This window comes from Scleropages formosus, chromosome 23 (genome assembly GCF_900964775.1).
Source record: "Scleropages formosus chromosome 23, fSclFor1.1, whole genome shotgun sequence".
Taxonomy (NCBI): Eukaryota; Metazoa; Chordata; class Actinopteri; order Osteoglossiformes; family Osteoglossidae; genus Scleropages; species Scleropages formosus.
Window position 1 is genome coordinate 19,421,920 of NC_041828.1, and position 17,026 is coordinate 19,438,945.

Sequence of the window (17,026 nt, forward strand, 5' to 3'; positions counted from 1 at the left end):
TCCTGGGTGTGTCCCATCCCCTTCCAGCCTTATGCCCTGTGTTGCTGGGTTAGGCTCTGGTTCACTACAACCCCACTTGAGACAAGCAGTGTATGTGTGTACTTAAGTTCCTCCTAAATCCAGTGCAGTCATAGTGATTTTCCAACTTGTACACCACATCAACTTAACACACACAGCTTTGTTTCACTGGCTTACCTGAAACAAGTATTTGGACTGTGGAAGGAAACCAGAGCACCCAGAAAAAATCCACCTAAATATGAGAAAGAACATATAATCTTCACAGAGCCTAACCTGGGATCAAACCTACATCCAGCAGCACCTTGATGCACTAGTGCTACACGCTGCACCGCCATGCCACACTGTATGTTTTCTCTTATTTTGCATGCATAGACTAAGACAGGAACACATAAGGGATTAAGAGTTCTAGTTCAGCCCTCTTGTGGAATTCCAGATGTGGTAATGGAGAAAAAGTGATATTCACTGTGTCCACCATCCAGTTTGTTGAGTTTCTACGTTTTTTGTTCACAGCCAGAGTTAAAATCTCTCTTCGTTAAGCAGCAAATATGAAAGCACAGCACGGTACCGTTGTACTGCAGTGTTACTCCTGTCCCGCGCTCCCACGCTCTCTAAAAAAGTTAGTTGCGGCAGAGAGGAAAGGGTTAGCAGGCCGTCCCCGCAGCCCTGTGGCCTGTGTGGACATGTGGAGCCTCTCCCTTTTTCTCTTTCCTCCTCTCCCAGCAGCCCCAGGACTGAGAACCAGCCTCCTGCTGGAATGAAACCACATTCCAGGGCGATTATGCAATAAAAAAAAAAGAACAAGTATTATCTACAAGCAATAAAAGCAACCGTTTCAAACTAAATGAGTGTGTGAGTGTGTGTGTGTGTGTGTGTGTATCTGCATCAGCGTGTGTTTGTCATCCCCTTTTCTGCCAGTGTGTCTGTCTGTAGGAACACGCCCCGAGGAGCTGTGGAGGGAAGTCGAGGGAATAAGGAAATTGCGGAAGAAATTCCTCGGCACTTTGGTTTGGCGGCTTCCTTCATCGCAGGGAGGGAGCGGCACACAAGAAAGGCACAGAAAGATACAAAAAGACACAAAAAGATACAACAAAGATACAAAAAAGAAACAAGACAGATACAGCAAAGATACAAAAAGACAGAAGAAAGAGGATCAAAGGCTGGAAACGGGCAGTTCGCAGCTTTTCAAGGTGAGCCAACTTTGTTTGGGATCGGGACAGATGGGATCGCGACTCTTTGGGGAAAAGCCTGGTCTGAACCGGACCAGTGCGGACCACCCTCGGGCTACTCGAGTCGCTTTCCGGCTGCTGTGAAAAGTGAGCCGAGCTGTTGCGGTAAATCTACACCAGGCAGGAATGGAGACGCGCACATGGCTCCGCAGATCGGCCCGTGCGCCGAACCGCATTAACTTAGAGTCTTTACCGCGGTAAATCCGCGTCGGGGTCAAAACAAAGCAAATACAGTATGATCCAAGACACATTTCATGTAAGAAATTAATATCGCTAGTTCTTCATAAGCAATACTGACGAAATCCCACAGGTTGAAATGCCAGGAGGAGATTGGGTCCTGTCCCCTTCAGAAAAGACAGTAAAGGTGTAAAATATCGATATGATATAAATGTAATAATGATGTACAGTGCGAAGTATTTGCACAGAGATCATCATGTAGAGATGTATGTAGCAGTAATGACAGTGGAAAATCCCTTTTTAAGATTGTTTTTCTGTCAGTTAATATGCGCTAAAAGTTGAAAAGTACAAATTAAGGTACATTCGTACAGTACCGTAGTAAAAGGGTACACAGACGGGTGTGTTAAAATCGGTGGAAGTTCTCTTTAACCGTACACAGTATTTTGCCAGCTTGGACTAGTTAGTGCTGTGGGAAACACGACACACACGGACACACGCACTTTAGACACACTGCCCCCGCCCACAACCCTAACCACACACACACACGCACGCACGCACGCGCACTCCTGCTCTCACTTGCCCAAAGTGGCAATGCACACTCTTTTGTCCTTCTGCGCCTTATGAATAATCATAATAATATCTCGAAAAGTAAAACAGAGTGGATGGCAAACTGTAAAAAGGACACAAACGCGGCACTGTAGAATAAGAGGACGCCCCGACCCGACCCGGCCTCCACGCTGTTGTATGGGGGGGCTGTGTGACGTCACAGCCTGGAGAAAAATAATTGCCAGTGACTTCAAAAATGAAAACGGCACAAATTCAAATTTTCACCGCACGAGCGCGGCGCTAACAAGACATGAGGGATTCTTTTCATCTGTTCCGGAGGGGGGGTGGGTTCACGGAGCTTCACGGAGCCTCACGGAGCCGCGCTGTGGCGCGAGGACAGGACAGGTGCGCGCAGGCAGCGCTGCTCGCGGCGGGAGTTGTTATGTGCGCCGCTGCGCGTGTCGCCTTCCTCGTCATGTCGCGAAACGGGGGATTAAAAATGCAGGGCGATTTAGCGCAGATAATACAGGCGGCTGACTTGTTCCTCCGTGAATTTTTCATCGCTGGGATCGGCCGCGGTAACCGGACCCCCCCCCCGCTCGTCTTGGGGTCATGCGGAAAGAGGACGCTGCTGCTCCCGGCTGTTTTGTATATATAGAGGACGTGCGCGCTCCCGTGGGACTGAAAGGAGTTGCTGTGCACGAGGAGCGGAGCGTGGGGTCCACAGCTTTGTCCTTGCTAGGACAGTGCCGGCGCGTGCTCGTTCCTAGATGTGTTGACATGCATGGCAGTGTGGGGGCGGGGCGGGGGGGGGTGACTGGTGACCCCCCCACCCTCCCCCCATGTGCTACCCATCCAGGACAAGAGGCTGCTCGTCCCAGGGCCCAGCCAGTGGAACAAACACATGGAAGCTGGTTTTGGAGGAAGTGAGTCACACCTAGTGGGGCGCTGGCGTCTCGATGGCGTGCACACGCCCCATTGGTGCGTGTCCTCACGCTCTGATGATGCACACAGAAGCAAGAATGTGCACCGCACGCTCCTCGAAGTGCAGTTTCTGTCTTTGAGGAATAGAGCAGCACCAGAGGCACGGAGAGCGAAAAGGTTCATTGCGAACACGTCCACATACAGAAAATAAGCCTTATAAGGGCAAAAGGTTTCAGTATATCACAGGTGTGATCATGTAGCGTTATCTGACAAGTTCCAGAAGGATGTCCGGACATTGCAGTCCCAATTTAATTCTGCTTAATTGTTGTCAAGGTGGGGGAGGGCACTGTGGTGCAGCGGGTTTGACCGGGTCCTGCTCTCTGGCAGGTCTGGGGTTCGAGTCCTGCTTGGGGTGCCTTGTGATGGACTGGCGTCCCATCCTGGGTGTGTCCCCTCCCACTCCGGCCTTATGCCCTGTGTTGCTGGGTTAATCTCCGGCTCCCTGCGACCCCAGTTGGGAGAAGCAGCTTCAGACAATGTGTGTGTTGTCGAGGTCAAATGCTCATTTTTCTAGCAGAAGAAAATTAAATACTTTGATCATCCATATATTTACAGAGCAAACTTCATTTGTAAATTAACTTCATTTGTGAACCACACACACACACTGGCTGAAACCGCTTGCCTCGAGCAGGGTCCCGGTGAGCCAGAGCCTATCCCGGCAACACAGGGCGTAAGGCTGGGGGGGATATGGCAATAAAATACATTACCTTGTCAGACAGGCAGTACCATGTCTCAAATTATGGCGCAATTAGCAGTAATCGAGGGTAATATTTCAGAATTTGCATTTATCTCATGTAAAACTGTTATATCAGTTTCACACTAGCAAATGCAAACTGTCAGTCGCTGTTGATAAAAGCTTTTTTAGTACAGGATTGCGGTGCTTTAGAGCTTGTCCGGGAGGAATAGGGCACTAAGCTAGGCAGGATACATCCTGGACTGAAGGACAGTCTATTTCAGGGTAACCGCACAGACAGACACACACACACACACACACAAAGTCACCAATCTGCTTGAAATATGAGTTTGAACAGCGTGCAAGGAAATCCACATGAACGCAGGGAGTACTTGCTACCTCCACACGCTGCACAACAGGGACCGAACCTAAACCCACGTTAAGCTGTGTGCCGCCTCGGTGTCTAAAATGCAAATTCTAAGGCAACATTACATTTTGTCACGGAATAACTATTTTTAGCGTGTAATACGAAAAGGGAGTGCGTTTGTACATTTCTGAAAGGATGAAAAGAGCACAATTTAATTTTTGAAGGGGCGGCTGTCGTGTTACTCTTGAGCCGGACGCTTGAACTGAACCGGATCTGAAGTATTTGGCTCTGTGACTGAGTAAAAATGTCAAATTGCTGCTTTGAGTAAAAGCATCTGCTCGGTAGTGACAGTCTTGGTGGAGTCAGCAATCTTTTTCTTCGTGTGTGTGTGTGTGTGTGTGTGTGTGTGTGTGTGTGTGTGTGCGTTAAAGAGATGGTGTGTATCTGAGCATGACAGTACACATAACACAGAAGGATTTGACCATGAAGCTGTATGATTGATTACATCATTGTGTTTACTTATAAGGACATTATTATTATTTATTATTATTATTTTTTTTTTTTTTTATAGAGTGCTCTTCTCACGCAGTGACACAGAGCACTTTAACACAGACATAAGGCAAGAAAAACAAATACAAACAGAGAAGACGGTCAACTGATGGCTACCATAATGAAGAACTTATTATAGAGCTATAAGTATACCTACTGGCCACCGGGGAAAGGAACAAAAACTCCCAACTGAAGGCTGAGGGAGGAGAAAAACCTCTGGGGGTCCACAGGCCAGTGGTAGCCCACCCCTCCTGGGCATTCTAGAAAATAACAATTTGTAAGCCAGTGTTTAACAAGTAATTATAATGTTGGTAAATGGCATCTTGGATCCCCGACTCGGCATGGAACGTCTCGATCGTCACGGCAGATGGACATCACCCTCTGTCAGCATGGGATTCGTCTGTCACCGCCGGCCGGCCTCCTCAGGCCTTATGTAGCGAGGTAGTGCTCAACGAGAAGATAGGACAGAGTTAGTAATTTGTTACTTAAGTAAATTTAATATGCATTTTTATAAAGGTGATAAAAAACAACCAAGGCAGGTGAAATTACATTACAAGGTGGAATGCCTGAGTGAACATATAAGTCTTAAGTCGGGATTTGAAAACAGAAATAGACGGGGCATTTCTGACAGTAACTGGTAGACTATTCCACAGTTTAGGTGCTCTATAAATAAAGGTGCAACCTCCTACTGAGGTCTTATTGATCACAGGTACTTTAAGGTAAGCTGCATCTAATGAACGGAGATATCGTCCTGGGATATAAAGATTAATGATCTCACAAAGGTAAACCGGAGCAATGCCATGTATTGCCTTATAGGTCAAAAGTAGGATTTTATAATCAACTCTATAAGAGACCGGGAGCCAGTGCAAGGATTTGCAAGGATTTAAGTACATGTTGAAGAATAATTGAAAAAAGAACACAAAAAAGATGTATAATTTGTTTTAAAACAAAAAGTAATTGAACTAAAGAGGAAAAGATTGTGTTTTCCGGTATTACTGGGGTAGAATAGGGAATCGTTGATTATGTTAAAGCGAGAGTTAATGTGAATTGCCCACAAGATAAGGTAAATGTGCGGATGATCGAGAACAAATCGACTGTCCAACATGCTTCGTGTGATAAGGCCTCCCCAAAAGTTTATAAAACTATTAAATATATACCTATCATTAATACTATAAATGTCATTGACTCACATGATAATACAGTGATAGGCACACACTTCAATACACAGACACTTAAATAAAATGCTATAAAATCAATAATAGTTTCTCAGTTTAAATGCTGAAGTTTCAGTACATCTTTTGCGATCGTCTTTACACGTGTGGTCCTTTAACCACTTCATGATCATGCTAGTGGCCTTTGGTTGGACACCCCTGTTTTCTGTACCCGTGTGTGTGTGTGTGTGTGAGTGTGAGAGAGAGAGAGAGAGCACTGGAGGAGAGAGTGGCAGACAGATAGCAGATCGTCCAGGTAATGTGAGTTCTCCTGCAGATCAGATGACCTATCAAAGATCAGACCTTCCATTGTGTGTCACTATTTCTGTCCCCCTCTCGCTTCTCACACCATCCCCACGAGCTCCCCGCACACACGCTGCCTGCATTATTTACTTGCACAAATTTTCATAATTCCACACTTTTGTCAACGCTGTTCAGCCGTTGTTCCGTTCACTTGCACCTTCCAATATTTAGGATCTGGCTCCTTGTCTGTTGTTGTGGAGCTAATTCGGGTGCGGTGGGTGAGGCTTCGGCTCCTTGATTCCGCTTAACCTCGGCTCTCCCTTCCCCTCTTATTTCCCTCTCTATGCCACTTTTCCCAGTGAAAAAGATGGAGTCGGCCATTTCGACGATAGTGAAGGTCTACATGAAATCATCCAAGGGCAAGGGAAGCCTGGGAGACAAGGACTTCCAGAAACTCGTCAAGTCTCAGCTGAGCAACATCATGATGGTTCGAGTCTTTTATTCCAGTTTGTTAAATCCGGGGAGCTGAGCTATCGGTGTCAATACTGAGCTTTTCTGCGCCGATCTGGTGTTTTAGCTGTTCCTCACCGAACTGATGAGACCAGAACGGTCGGCGAAACGACGGATCGTTGCAAAAAATGTGGCCGTTATTACGAGCACTGAATTCCACAGCTCGTGGGCCACAATTCTTGTGGCAGCCATTGGAGTTCTGGAGTTGAATTCTTTCAGCAGAAGTATGAGTAATGCTCTGCAGAGCTTATTCGTGACATTCGTACCATGATTTCACTCTGAGTAGTGCCCTATATTACAGGGCACCTCAGAAAGAGGTGGCAGCTGGTGGTGTAGTGGTTTGAGCTGCTGTCTTTGGACCCCAAGGTTGCAGGTTTGAGTTTCACCTCCAGTTGCAGTACCATTGAGCAAGGTACTTCCCCTAAATTGCTCCAGTAAAATAACTCAGCTGTAAAAATGGATAAATGATTGCAAGTCGTTTTGGAGAAAAGTGTCGGTTAAATTAATAAATTTAAATGTAAAGACCAGATCCGCTGCAGCCTGTGTCCCCTCTGGAGCCAAAGATGTCAACCGCCCCGTCACAGCTGTGCCCTGTGCTGATGATGTCATCTGTGTTGTTTCCAGGGCACCGAGAACTCGGAGGCCATTAAAGAGATGCGCAAGGGACTGGATGCCAACCAGGATAACAAGGTCAGCTTTGAGGAATTCATGCAGTTGATGGGCTACCTGGCCAACGCCCTGAGCCAACAACGCACCCTTGGCAAGGAAGCGGTGCAAGAAGAGGAACAGGAGGCAGCCCCGTAGATGGCCAAACGCATACACAGTATACTTGCAGCATTCCGAATGAATACACACACACACACACACACACACACACACATTCACTCGACACATCACTCGTTATGCACACACACCACGAGACCCATCCCTCAGCGTAAGCACAGACAGCGGGACACACTGCATGCAGTGCGTACACCTTGAGACTCAAAACTCACTCGAGGGTGCGCTTTACGACCATACGCCCCGCAACCCACCACAGTAAACTAGGGTACACCGCACAGCGCGTTCAACTAACAAACTGATAAACACACTTCATTCTGGTCTCCGCCACGACACAAGGCAGCTTGCAGCGTACACTTCCACTTCCTTCTCGTATTATCGAATAATCACCGCGTACGGCAATACCTTAAACATTCTTTACCGCTTTGTAATAATCCCATATCACCATGTTATTTTACTCCCTATACTGCACAATATTGAGCGGCTCCTGAGGTTTTACGGGACGCACTTCTATCGATACTTGCATGGCTGTTTTTATAATCTGCAGGCATTAGTTTGATCACCCTTACGGCCGCAGCTACATTCTCGCACCAGTGTGGCGATTGCTTTGGAGTCCACACCTGGGCAACTACCTGCTGGCAATGCTGGCGTTGACTTCTGCATGGCTAGAGCCACCTTGTGCCACCACCCCCATTGACACCTGTGTGGCTGCAAACACCTGCTGACAGCCCCACCGTTGACACAAGTGTGTACGCGTCAACCTGACGGTACACCCTGCGCACTTTTAGACGCCTTTCAATTAGCCGCGGGTGAAGACTCGGAATATCAGGTGTATGACATCCCATCCACGTAAGGGACTGTGGTAAATTATTCAAAAGAGAGATGGAATGAACACCAGGAACCCCATGTCCTGCAGACCTGGGTATGCCTTCATGTACTGGGATTTGATGCCAGGACGTGTCCGCCTTGCTTCAGGGCTGACACACATTCTCCCATCAGCTACCGGCCCCTAGAGACCCAGTCACAGAGCACATCTGAGCGAAACATGATGCTTTAGAGGACCACCTATACCACACCTGTACGGGTCGGGTGACACTTAGAAAACTGGACATGCACCCATCAAGTTGCACATTCAAGTCCATGGATGAGCCTGCAGTTGTACCTGTGCGAAAAGCACTAAACCTGTACTCTTACAGATTGATATCCTAGTAAACGGATACCAAGTGTAAAAGTATGAAATAATAACCTGAGCCTTCCAAGCAAATAAACAACGATTCTGGGATTGATTTGTATTATTTCTGCCACTACTTTTCACATACAGAACTATTTAGAAAACGACAGAACACAAATAAAGTGTAAAGTAGAGGGTTTTGTTGCTGATATTCACCTTAGTGTTGTACCATGTACGTACCGTGAAAAGGAACTGAAATAAGTTTTTTAAATTGTGAGCTCGGTAATATTACAAATAATAAGCTTTTATGACGCCGGTTATGATCGCCACACGATTATTAATAGACTTTCATCAGATTCTGCCACGGGTTTGGCCATGAAGGAGGGCGGTTTAACAAACGTGTCGCAAATTTCATTTACAGCATATCAGCAGTAAGCCTTGGAAGAAATTATTATTTGTGGAAATGACTGTGCATTTTGAACACATTAGACTGCAAGGTCTATTCTGGGAGACCAAACCTGTCTTCCGCTCTAAGTGTAAAGGTATAACTTCAACTAGAGACCAGGAAAATAAATTATAGAGATGACTAAATCCAGGGAATAGAGGCAATAACTCCAGTACAGAGCAAAATACGTGGTGTTTGTGTGATTTACAAAGCATGTAGGAGAAGTAAAAAATAAAATCTCATGGACTCGTCTATGAGCCCCTACAGACATAGCTCTGATTTTATTAATTCATATTCGTTTGACACATTAGTTCAAAGCAGCTGAGAATACCAGATGCACGAATCCATATCTGCTCCTCCACACAGCAGAACAGTGTGTTTCACACACTCACACATTAGAGTCCCTAACTCACTTGAAGCCCCTCTTGGAAACCAGAGCACCTTGGGGAGAACACGCAAACTAAACACAGACTGAGCGAGATATGAACCCATATCCAACCCCACAGTCCAGGAACTGTGAGGCACCTAAGCTGCTCGTGCTGCCGAGTAACTTTTTCTCCATAAAGCTGCAGTGTGGTGGTATCGTAATAAAACATCAGGTCTCTATGTAATACCATTTAAATTCTTTATTTAAAGGTGTTTTTATTGTGTACTCAACTGAACGTGGTCCCTCCCATCCTCTACATTTTCACTGTTGGTAAACAACTGCACACCTCCTCTTGGACGATACCAACACTAGTCAGACTTACAAATGAGGAAAAATCCAGAAGCATCATGTATCAGTTGAGCTGTTTGGCTCATAGGCTGTGTTGTATCTGTTTTCAGATTAAATCCGTTTATATCTGAACACCAGATGACAAAATTATGACTGACGCCGAAAACACCTCTTGCATCGTAACCAGCTGTTACGTTGAAATAATTTAAAGTTAATTTTTGATCAAAATTATTTTATGGAACTTCAGATGTTAAATACTGCAAAGAAGCGTGGTAAATCAAGCAGAAAATTGAAGGATGTTGAGATTTCAGGTTTTTGTGCTAAATGACAAGCAGAAATATCTTTAAACAGGCATGTCAGGTGGGTAAAAAAAAATGTAAAAATATGAGCTCAAGCAACTCATCATAAGAACTTTTCTTGCTTTTCTGAGAAATAGAGGCTGCAACAAACACACCTCTACAGCTACACAACAATGTGTTGGTGTTAGTGTTAGTTTTTTTTAAAAAAGCTTTAAAAGTATTGGGGTATTTATTTATCAATTTAATTATTGATAATGTGGTTTAAATATGTTATCATTAGTGTTCTACGCTCAAAGCGAAGGACTGTTTTCATCGCAGCACAAGGAGGCACATCTGTCATTTTCTATACATTTCCATACTGAATTGAGTCGAACTCAAGACTTTATCATCATTGTAATGCTGTGCAAAACAATTAAATTATAAATTATATGTTGTGCAGCATGGAGACCAACAGTTGTGTGCAACACAAGAGTGCAGAGACTGGTTATTGTGAAGCACCGCAATGAGGGGCTCATTGAGACCTCTGTACCAAGGAACATTCCCATGTTGTCCATCATGTTGCTATGGAGCTGTACAGACACACATCGCTGCGGTGTAAAAAACCATGGAAATCCGTGAGAACGTGGAAATGTGCCCCCGCGCCCACAATGGTGTGAAATGTAAGGACGATATCCTAAGAAGGTGATGATAGTCACTTATCTGTTCTTCTGGGTGCTTTTGTTCCCTGTCTTAAACCTCTTGATTCATTTACAGTCTTGACTGAATCCCATCACACTGCATTTCTTTTTTTATTTATTTTATTCCATTTTATTTTTAGTAGTTTCATGGCCAGCACTCAGTCACAGGAACATAGAGGCATAAACATCACAAAATTGCAAATATATCTACATGTATAAAACAAGGGCAGAAGGTTAAAAGGCTTCAATACAGGAGGCCCCCGATTTGCGATTTTTTCGACTTTACGATGGTGAGCTGGCGAGAGACATTCAGTAGAAACCATACTTTGAATTTTGATTTTTTTTCCCGGGCAAGCGATATGCGGAGCGATAATCTCTTTCGATGCCGGGCAGCGGCAGCGATCCACATCTCCCAGTCTGTCGCTTATGATTTTTTCGACTTATGATGGGTTTCGTGGAACGTAACCCCATCGTAAATCGAGGACCACCTGTATGTGAGAGGTGTGTTCCCACAACATTGTCTGATAAGTTCTAGCTGTCCAGACATCCCAGAATACCTTTGAATTGTCATAGAAATCAAATATAAATTTTTGTGGCATAAATAAATTAAACACTTCAGTCATCCACATATTTGCAGAGGGAACCTCAGATTTCAGGTAAATAAGTAAGTAAGGCTAACCAGCCTATGTTTCATCAAAAAAAAAAAAAAAGATTTTGGGTTGTGGTTTGATGCTGAAAAGGATGGAGACAAACTTTTTGCTAGGGGTTTTTTGAAGGGTTCTGCAAAGCCCAGTTCAGTAGCTTGTACTGCATCTACTGGTGTGAGGAGAGGTTTGAAACCTGCTATACTCCGCAGTGCTGCGGTACACTGTGGTGCAAACCTCTCCACCTTGACGCTGTTCCTCAAAGCTTCACACACAACAGCGCGTTTGTATGTGTTCGAGACCTCGCTACTGTGACGGATGCCCTCGCGTCCCCGTCTCACAGGACGGACCCAAGAGGCCATCCTCACATCCCTAATAATGAGGAAATAAGAGCAAGAAGACGACCGGGGCGATTCCACTGTGACACATGACCCAAGGTGTGTCGTGTCAGGTCCTTGCGTAAGCAGAAGGAGAAAGGGAGACAAGGGGGTGGAAAGGACAAGTGGACAGGGTAATGGAGATTTGAGGGGGAGGGGGAGGAGGAGGAGGAGGGAACTGATATTTAAGTCACAGGGGTGTTCTCCTCTCGTCCGTCTTCCTCTCATTGTCCCTCGACAGCAGACAAAAGGATCGCGCCCTCCCCGGTCAGGTAAGGCGGAGCCGTGCCCATGCTTTCTCCCAGCAGGTGGGAAGGAGCTCTACCTGTTGCCACAGGCCCTGCAGGGTCCCCTACCCTGGACATAAGAAGCATCTCAGCCGTCAGCCTGGGAACCATCCTCCTTGTCCTTGGCGTTGTTGGTCTATCCATGCGAACACCTTCCCTGGCTGCACGCAAATACGTGTTAACTTTTTCAAATGAAATTATTCTGTGAGCGTGAAGGTTACGAGGAAGAATAAATTATTTTCATTGATTTTAGAAGATTTTTAACTTTGTGTAGAAAATGTGTTTTGGCCTTTTTGGCTCCTTGCCTCGAATCTCAAAGAGGAAAATGGCTGTTATGACCAGCGTGTGATTATAGAGGGTAATTACCCTGATGACAATAAAAATGCCACACTCACAAAGTGCTGTAAATGGCATAAAATTTAATAAACATTTTGCAGTCAGCATCAGCATTTATAGGGAAAACAGTGGCAGTGGATTCCTATCCATTTCTTCTTGATGTCCTGCAATATTGTGAAGCTTCTGCTGTGACATTTCCTGCTCCTTTTTGATCCAGTCCCTCTGTCTTTGAACATTTTATGTGCACTTCTGATATAATTGTTAATGTACTGTATATTTTTTTTTACTTTTGTTCTAGTATGATTACCTGTCATTTTTTTCCTGTTATTTCTGTTATTTATTTGTTGTTATTCATTATTTGTCATTTTTGTTAGTACAACTGTACTTTGCTGTTTTGTGTTATGTTGAGTTGATTTATATGAATTTCCCTACAGGGATTAATTTATGATACCCTACCCTACCCTACCCTACTCTACCCTATCCTATCCTATCCTATCCATCCCATCCCATCCCATCTGATCCTACCCTACCATACCCTACCGTACCCTACCATACCTTACTCTTCCTTATCCTATCCTATCCTTTGTTTGACTGTGTCACCAATACTTTTTTATTACATTCTATTCAGAACCCAGCAATGGTGTCTGTCATAGGTTTCGGAGTAATTTAATGGAAAAACTGTGATGTTTTTCACTCAATGCATTCATTGTGGGGGAAATGGTAGTGCAGCGGGTTTGGCCGGGGCCTGCTCTGTGGTGGGTCTGGGGTTCGAGTCCTGCTTGGGGTGCCTTGTGGTGGACTGGTGTACCCTCCCCCTCCAGCCTTGTGCCCTGTGTTGCCGGGTTAGGCTCCAGTTCACTGTGACCCCGCTTGGGACAAGCGGTTGTAGACATTGTGTATGTGTGTGTTCATTGTAGTCAGTCATCTGTGTGAGTTTCTCACAGCTATGTGTTATCAATGAAGCTGTGTTAGCTCTTCCTCCAGCATTATATCTTTGTATTTTCCATCTAATCGAGACTCTCCTGCATTGTTTTACCAGCTGGGCTGTCTGTGCTTCCCTTACAGTCATGTCTGCCAGTGTGAGATAACTCTGGCCAAAAGCCTCCTGGTTGTATGCAAATGATGATGAGTGTCTCTCCTTCTTTGCACCTGAAACTCTTGTGTTTTACCTCCGGCTGATGACATGGTTTTTCCTGGTCTGTCTCCAATGGTTTGTCACCTGTCCAGCATGTCCAGCACGGAGCCCACCTCTAACCTGGAGAACGCCATGCAGCTGATGATCCAGACTTTCCACAAGTACTCTGGGAATGAGGGAGACAAGTACACCCTAAGCAAGGGAGAGCTTAAGGACCTGCTCACAGCAGAGCTGGGCAGTTACCTGGGGGTGAGGTACACATTTGTTTTCATGCACAACACTCTCTAACCAAGGTGTACTCATGTAATGAAGAGCTTGCCATTTGACATTTGCATTTATTTATTTGGCAGACGCTTTTCTCCAGAACAACTCCCAATGAACTCTATCTAGTGTTATCGGCCCACACACCTTATTCACCAAGGTGACTTACACTGCTAGATACACTACTTACACTGGATCACTCATCCATACATCAGTGGAACACACTCTCTGTGTCACTCACACACTATGGGTGAACATGAACAGCATATTGTTAGACTGTGGGAGGAAACCAGAGCACCCAGTGGAAACCCACACAGACGTGGGGAGAACATGCAAACTCCACACAGACTGAGGAGGGATCGAACCCACATCCTCTCACACCATTCAGGCACTGTGAGACAGCAGCACTACTCACTGTGCCACCCCACACATGTGCCAGAAACAAGCACTCTCATATAGGCACATAAACTTCCATAACACACTGTCAGGTACAAACACACATACAGATATTTCCATATGTTCACATGTATTATACAAACAATTTATTGGACATTTATCAGAGACACAGATACACTTCCATGATTCATTAGCTACAAATCAATCCAAGGTCACATCTGACGCCCATACCACACACAGACACGTACACTTACAGACGTACTGGATGTACACCTCAATTCCTCTCTCCACCTGTCCGACCCCCAGAATGCTCAGGACAAGGATGCTGTGGAGAAGGTGATGAAGGACCTGGATGCCAACAATGATGGCGAGGTGGACTTCACGGAGTTCATCATCCTTGTTGGTGCGCTGACCGTAGCGTGCAACGATTTCTTTCAACCCGAAAAGAAGGAATGAGGGGGCAGGGCTTGAGAGGGGGAGCGGGTCACACCTAAACACATTAACCACAAACATCACCAAAGAAGTGGAGGATCATTTACACCTGGACACACCCCTCTGACAGAGATGGCAAAGGAGATCTTGAGGAACAGGGTGGGAGGTGTTGGCCTCCCACTCGAAACCACTCCTTTTTTGGAGAGCCCACATCTACAAACGGATCTGGTCATCATAAAGGAGAGAATTACAAAGGGAATATCTTCAACATGATAACACAAGAAAGAAAAATCTGGATCACTCAAAAATCTATTGAAATCATAATTTATTTTGTGCTGAATGTGTTGTGGTTCGGTCTGTTGATTTTATATCCTTGAGCTCAGTTATCCAGCTGTTCCTCCTCATTAGAATAAACATGAATTTAACCAACTGTTTTATTATAGACTTCTGTTTTTTGCATTGATATTGTCTTTATATGTTCCCTGTACAGTATGCAAATGTACCATTATAACACATTGAACATTGTCTGGAGCCCAGCTGGACTATGTGAGTCACCTGGACACCTGGCACTTGCCAGTGATTGATAACCCTAGGCCTTACTCCAGGGCTAGCTCCTGGTAACTTTGATCCAGGTAGGGTACATTTAATTATTTTATGCATACTCATGGAGGTCTTTGTGGGCCATTCTTCAACTACATTTACATTTATTCATTTAGCTGATGCTTTTCTTCAAAGCAACTTACCATGTTAAGGTTACAGTTAGAAGCTTACAATTATTTACTCATTTATATAGCTGGAGAAGCAATTTAGGGTAAGTACCTTTCTCAAGGGTACTACAGCCAGGGGTGAGGATCAAACCTGAAACCTTTGGCTCCAAAAGCAGTAGCACTAACCACTACACTACCAGCTGTCCCTAACTAGACCCTCTCTTCAGATCTGTTCATCAAGGGAGATCCTACAAGGAGCACAAAGCTCCAGATAACATAGCTGAGGTTCATAAAGACACACAAGCCACACCACCAATGAAAGGAGGTGCTTCATCGGTGGTTCCCAAGGGAGGATGATGTTATACAGACAGAAAGGCCCATGTTCTAGACCTCAGTCATGGTTGTAGCATTGTACCAGTTTTTCATTGTGCGGGATTCTGTTTTATGTATATATCTTGTGTGTATGTATCTCGTTTCCTCCGGATGCTCTGGTTTTCTTCCAGAGTCCAGAGACGTGTTCTGAGGGAGCCGATGGCTCTAAAGTGTCCATAGTGTTTGTTTGTGTGAGTGAATGAATGTGTACCCAGTCTCACACCCTATAGACTCCAGACCACCACAACCTTGCACAACCCACAGTGCCCAGAGCCTCCAGGTGTCACAAGCCCAATCCATAACCAGAGTACAAAAAGGTGTGAGATCAGATGGCCTCAAGCTAGTAAGAAGCAATAAATAAGATGCTCAAGGCAAAAGCAAAAGTTGGCTTGGTCTATATCAAAGCTTGAGGGACATTGCCTTGAACAGGGAGAGTCACAAGCTGAAGTTACCCTTAGGTAAGCCTAGGGGAGGAATATTGAGGTATTGAGGTAAACACAGGAAGGAAGTAGAGCGTGCTGGCTGCAGTGGGTCCGGCGGAGTCCCAGCTCTAACTCAGTGTGGTTGTGGGCACAATGGCATCTGGAAGAACTGGTCTGGGCAGTGTTCCATCACAGCAGTATGACAAGGTTCAGGGGAACAAGAGGCACGGGTTGATTTAGGAGGAGGTATGCACAGCAGTAGAAGACGAACGTGTGACTAGGATGGTGGGGATGGGGCAACAAGAACCACAAATTAAGCGGGAATAGGCACTACACTCTAAGGACTGATCGGAATGGCTCTCAAGAGCAGAGCCATAGCATATTAACTTCTCCATCCAGGCAGTCTGTGACATACTTGCAAATCTATCAGGTGGAGAGATGTTGATCTTCCATCATGCTCGTCATGTTCAAAGAGAGCAACACTGGAGCGCATCCTCTGTGCTAGAGAGCTAAGTAGAGCCGCTACCATTGACACCATGACCAGTTGCTCAAGGCTGTGAGGATATCACACAGTAGAACCTGTTGACCACCAAGGTAGCCCACAACACACATCAAGGAAGCTGAAACAGCAGCATCTAATGCCAGTTTAGGCCTCCTGGTGGCAACATGAAGCCGGCAGCTGATGGTTGACGTAGGAATGCAAATGAGATTTCTGGTCACCATCAAAGAGACATCTCTAAAACTGGATGTTGTCCTGCAGTCTGAAGCTTCTAACAAGTTATATTTTTGGAGCTGAGGCTGTGGAAGGGACATCTAGATGGCTGTGGATCAAGAAAGGTGAAACATGGGTTCAAGGCAATACCACCTGGAAGCAGGCTGAGATCTGATCAGCCTTGGTTGAAAGGTATCTGATGCTGATAGACCTGAAGCACTAAGAGACTAAGGTTACATCACTGATGACATACCCTGGAGCATTGCAAGATGTGTGTAATAAATGAATAGTTAGACAAATAAATAACATAAAAGCTTTTGGGTCTAGCTGTTACTCATCATTTAATTGACCCGA

General features: G+C 45.3%; 2 protein-coding genes across 2 annotated transcripts; both read left to right on the forward strand.

Moving 5' to 3' along the window:
* Positions 1–737: 737 nt before the first annotated feature.
* On the forward strand, positions 738–8,570 carry LOC108942526 (protein S100-A9-like). The gene is made up of 3 exons (XM_018765935.2): positions 738–1,205; positions 6,354–6,481; positions 7,129–8,570. Exons 2-3 carry the CDS (start codon positions 6,362–6,364, stop codon positions 7,306–7,308), a joined length of 300 nt encoding a protein of 99 aa, XP_018621451.1. The 5' UTR covers positions 738–1,205; positions 6,354–6,361; the 3' UTR covers positions 7,309–8,570.
* Positions 8,571–13,463: 4,893 nt separating this feature from the next.
* On the forward strand, positions 13,464–14,719 carry LOC108942491 (protein S100-A1-like). The gene is made up of 2 exons (XM_018765888.2): positions 13,464–13,619; positions 14,334–14,719. Exons 1-2 carry the CDS (start codon positions 13,464–13,466, stop codon positions 14,481–14,483), a joined length of 306 nt encoding a protein of 101 aa, XP_018621404.2. The 3' UTR covers positions 14,484–14,719.
* Positions 14,720–17,026: the final 2,307 nt, after the last annotated feature.

Bases quoted from the DNA above. Each gene is read 5' to 3' on its own strand.
- LOC108942491 (XM_018765888.2), top strand. From the start codon at position 13,464: ATGTCCAGCACGGAGCCCACCTCTAACCTGGAGAACGCCATGCAGCTG. The intron at 13,620-14,333 runs GTGAGGTACACA...TCCGACCCCCAG, and splicing joins AGCTGGGCAGTTACCTGGGG to AATGCTCAGGACAAGGATGC.
- LOC108942526 (XM_018765935.2), top strand. From the start codon at position 6,362: ATGGAGTCGGCCATTTCGACGATAGTGAAGGTCTACATGAAATCATCC. The intron at 6,482-7,128 runs GTTCGAGTCTTT...TGTTGTTTCCAG, and splicing joins AGCTGAGCAACATCATGATG to GGCACCGAGAACTCGGAGGC.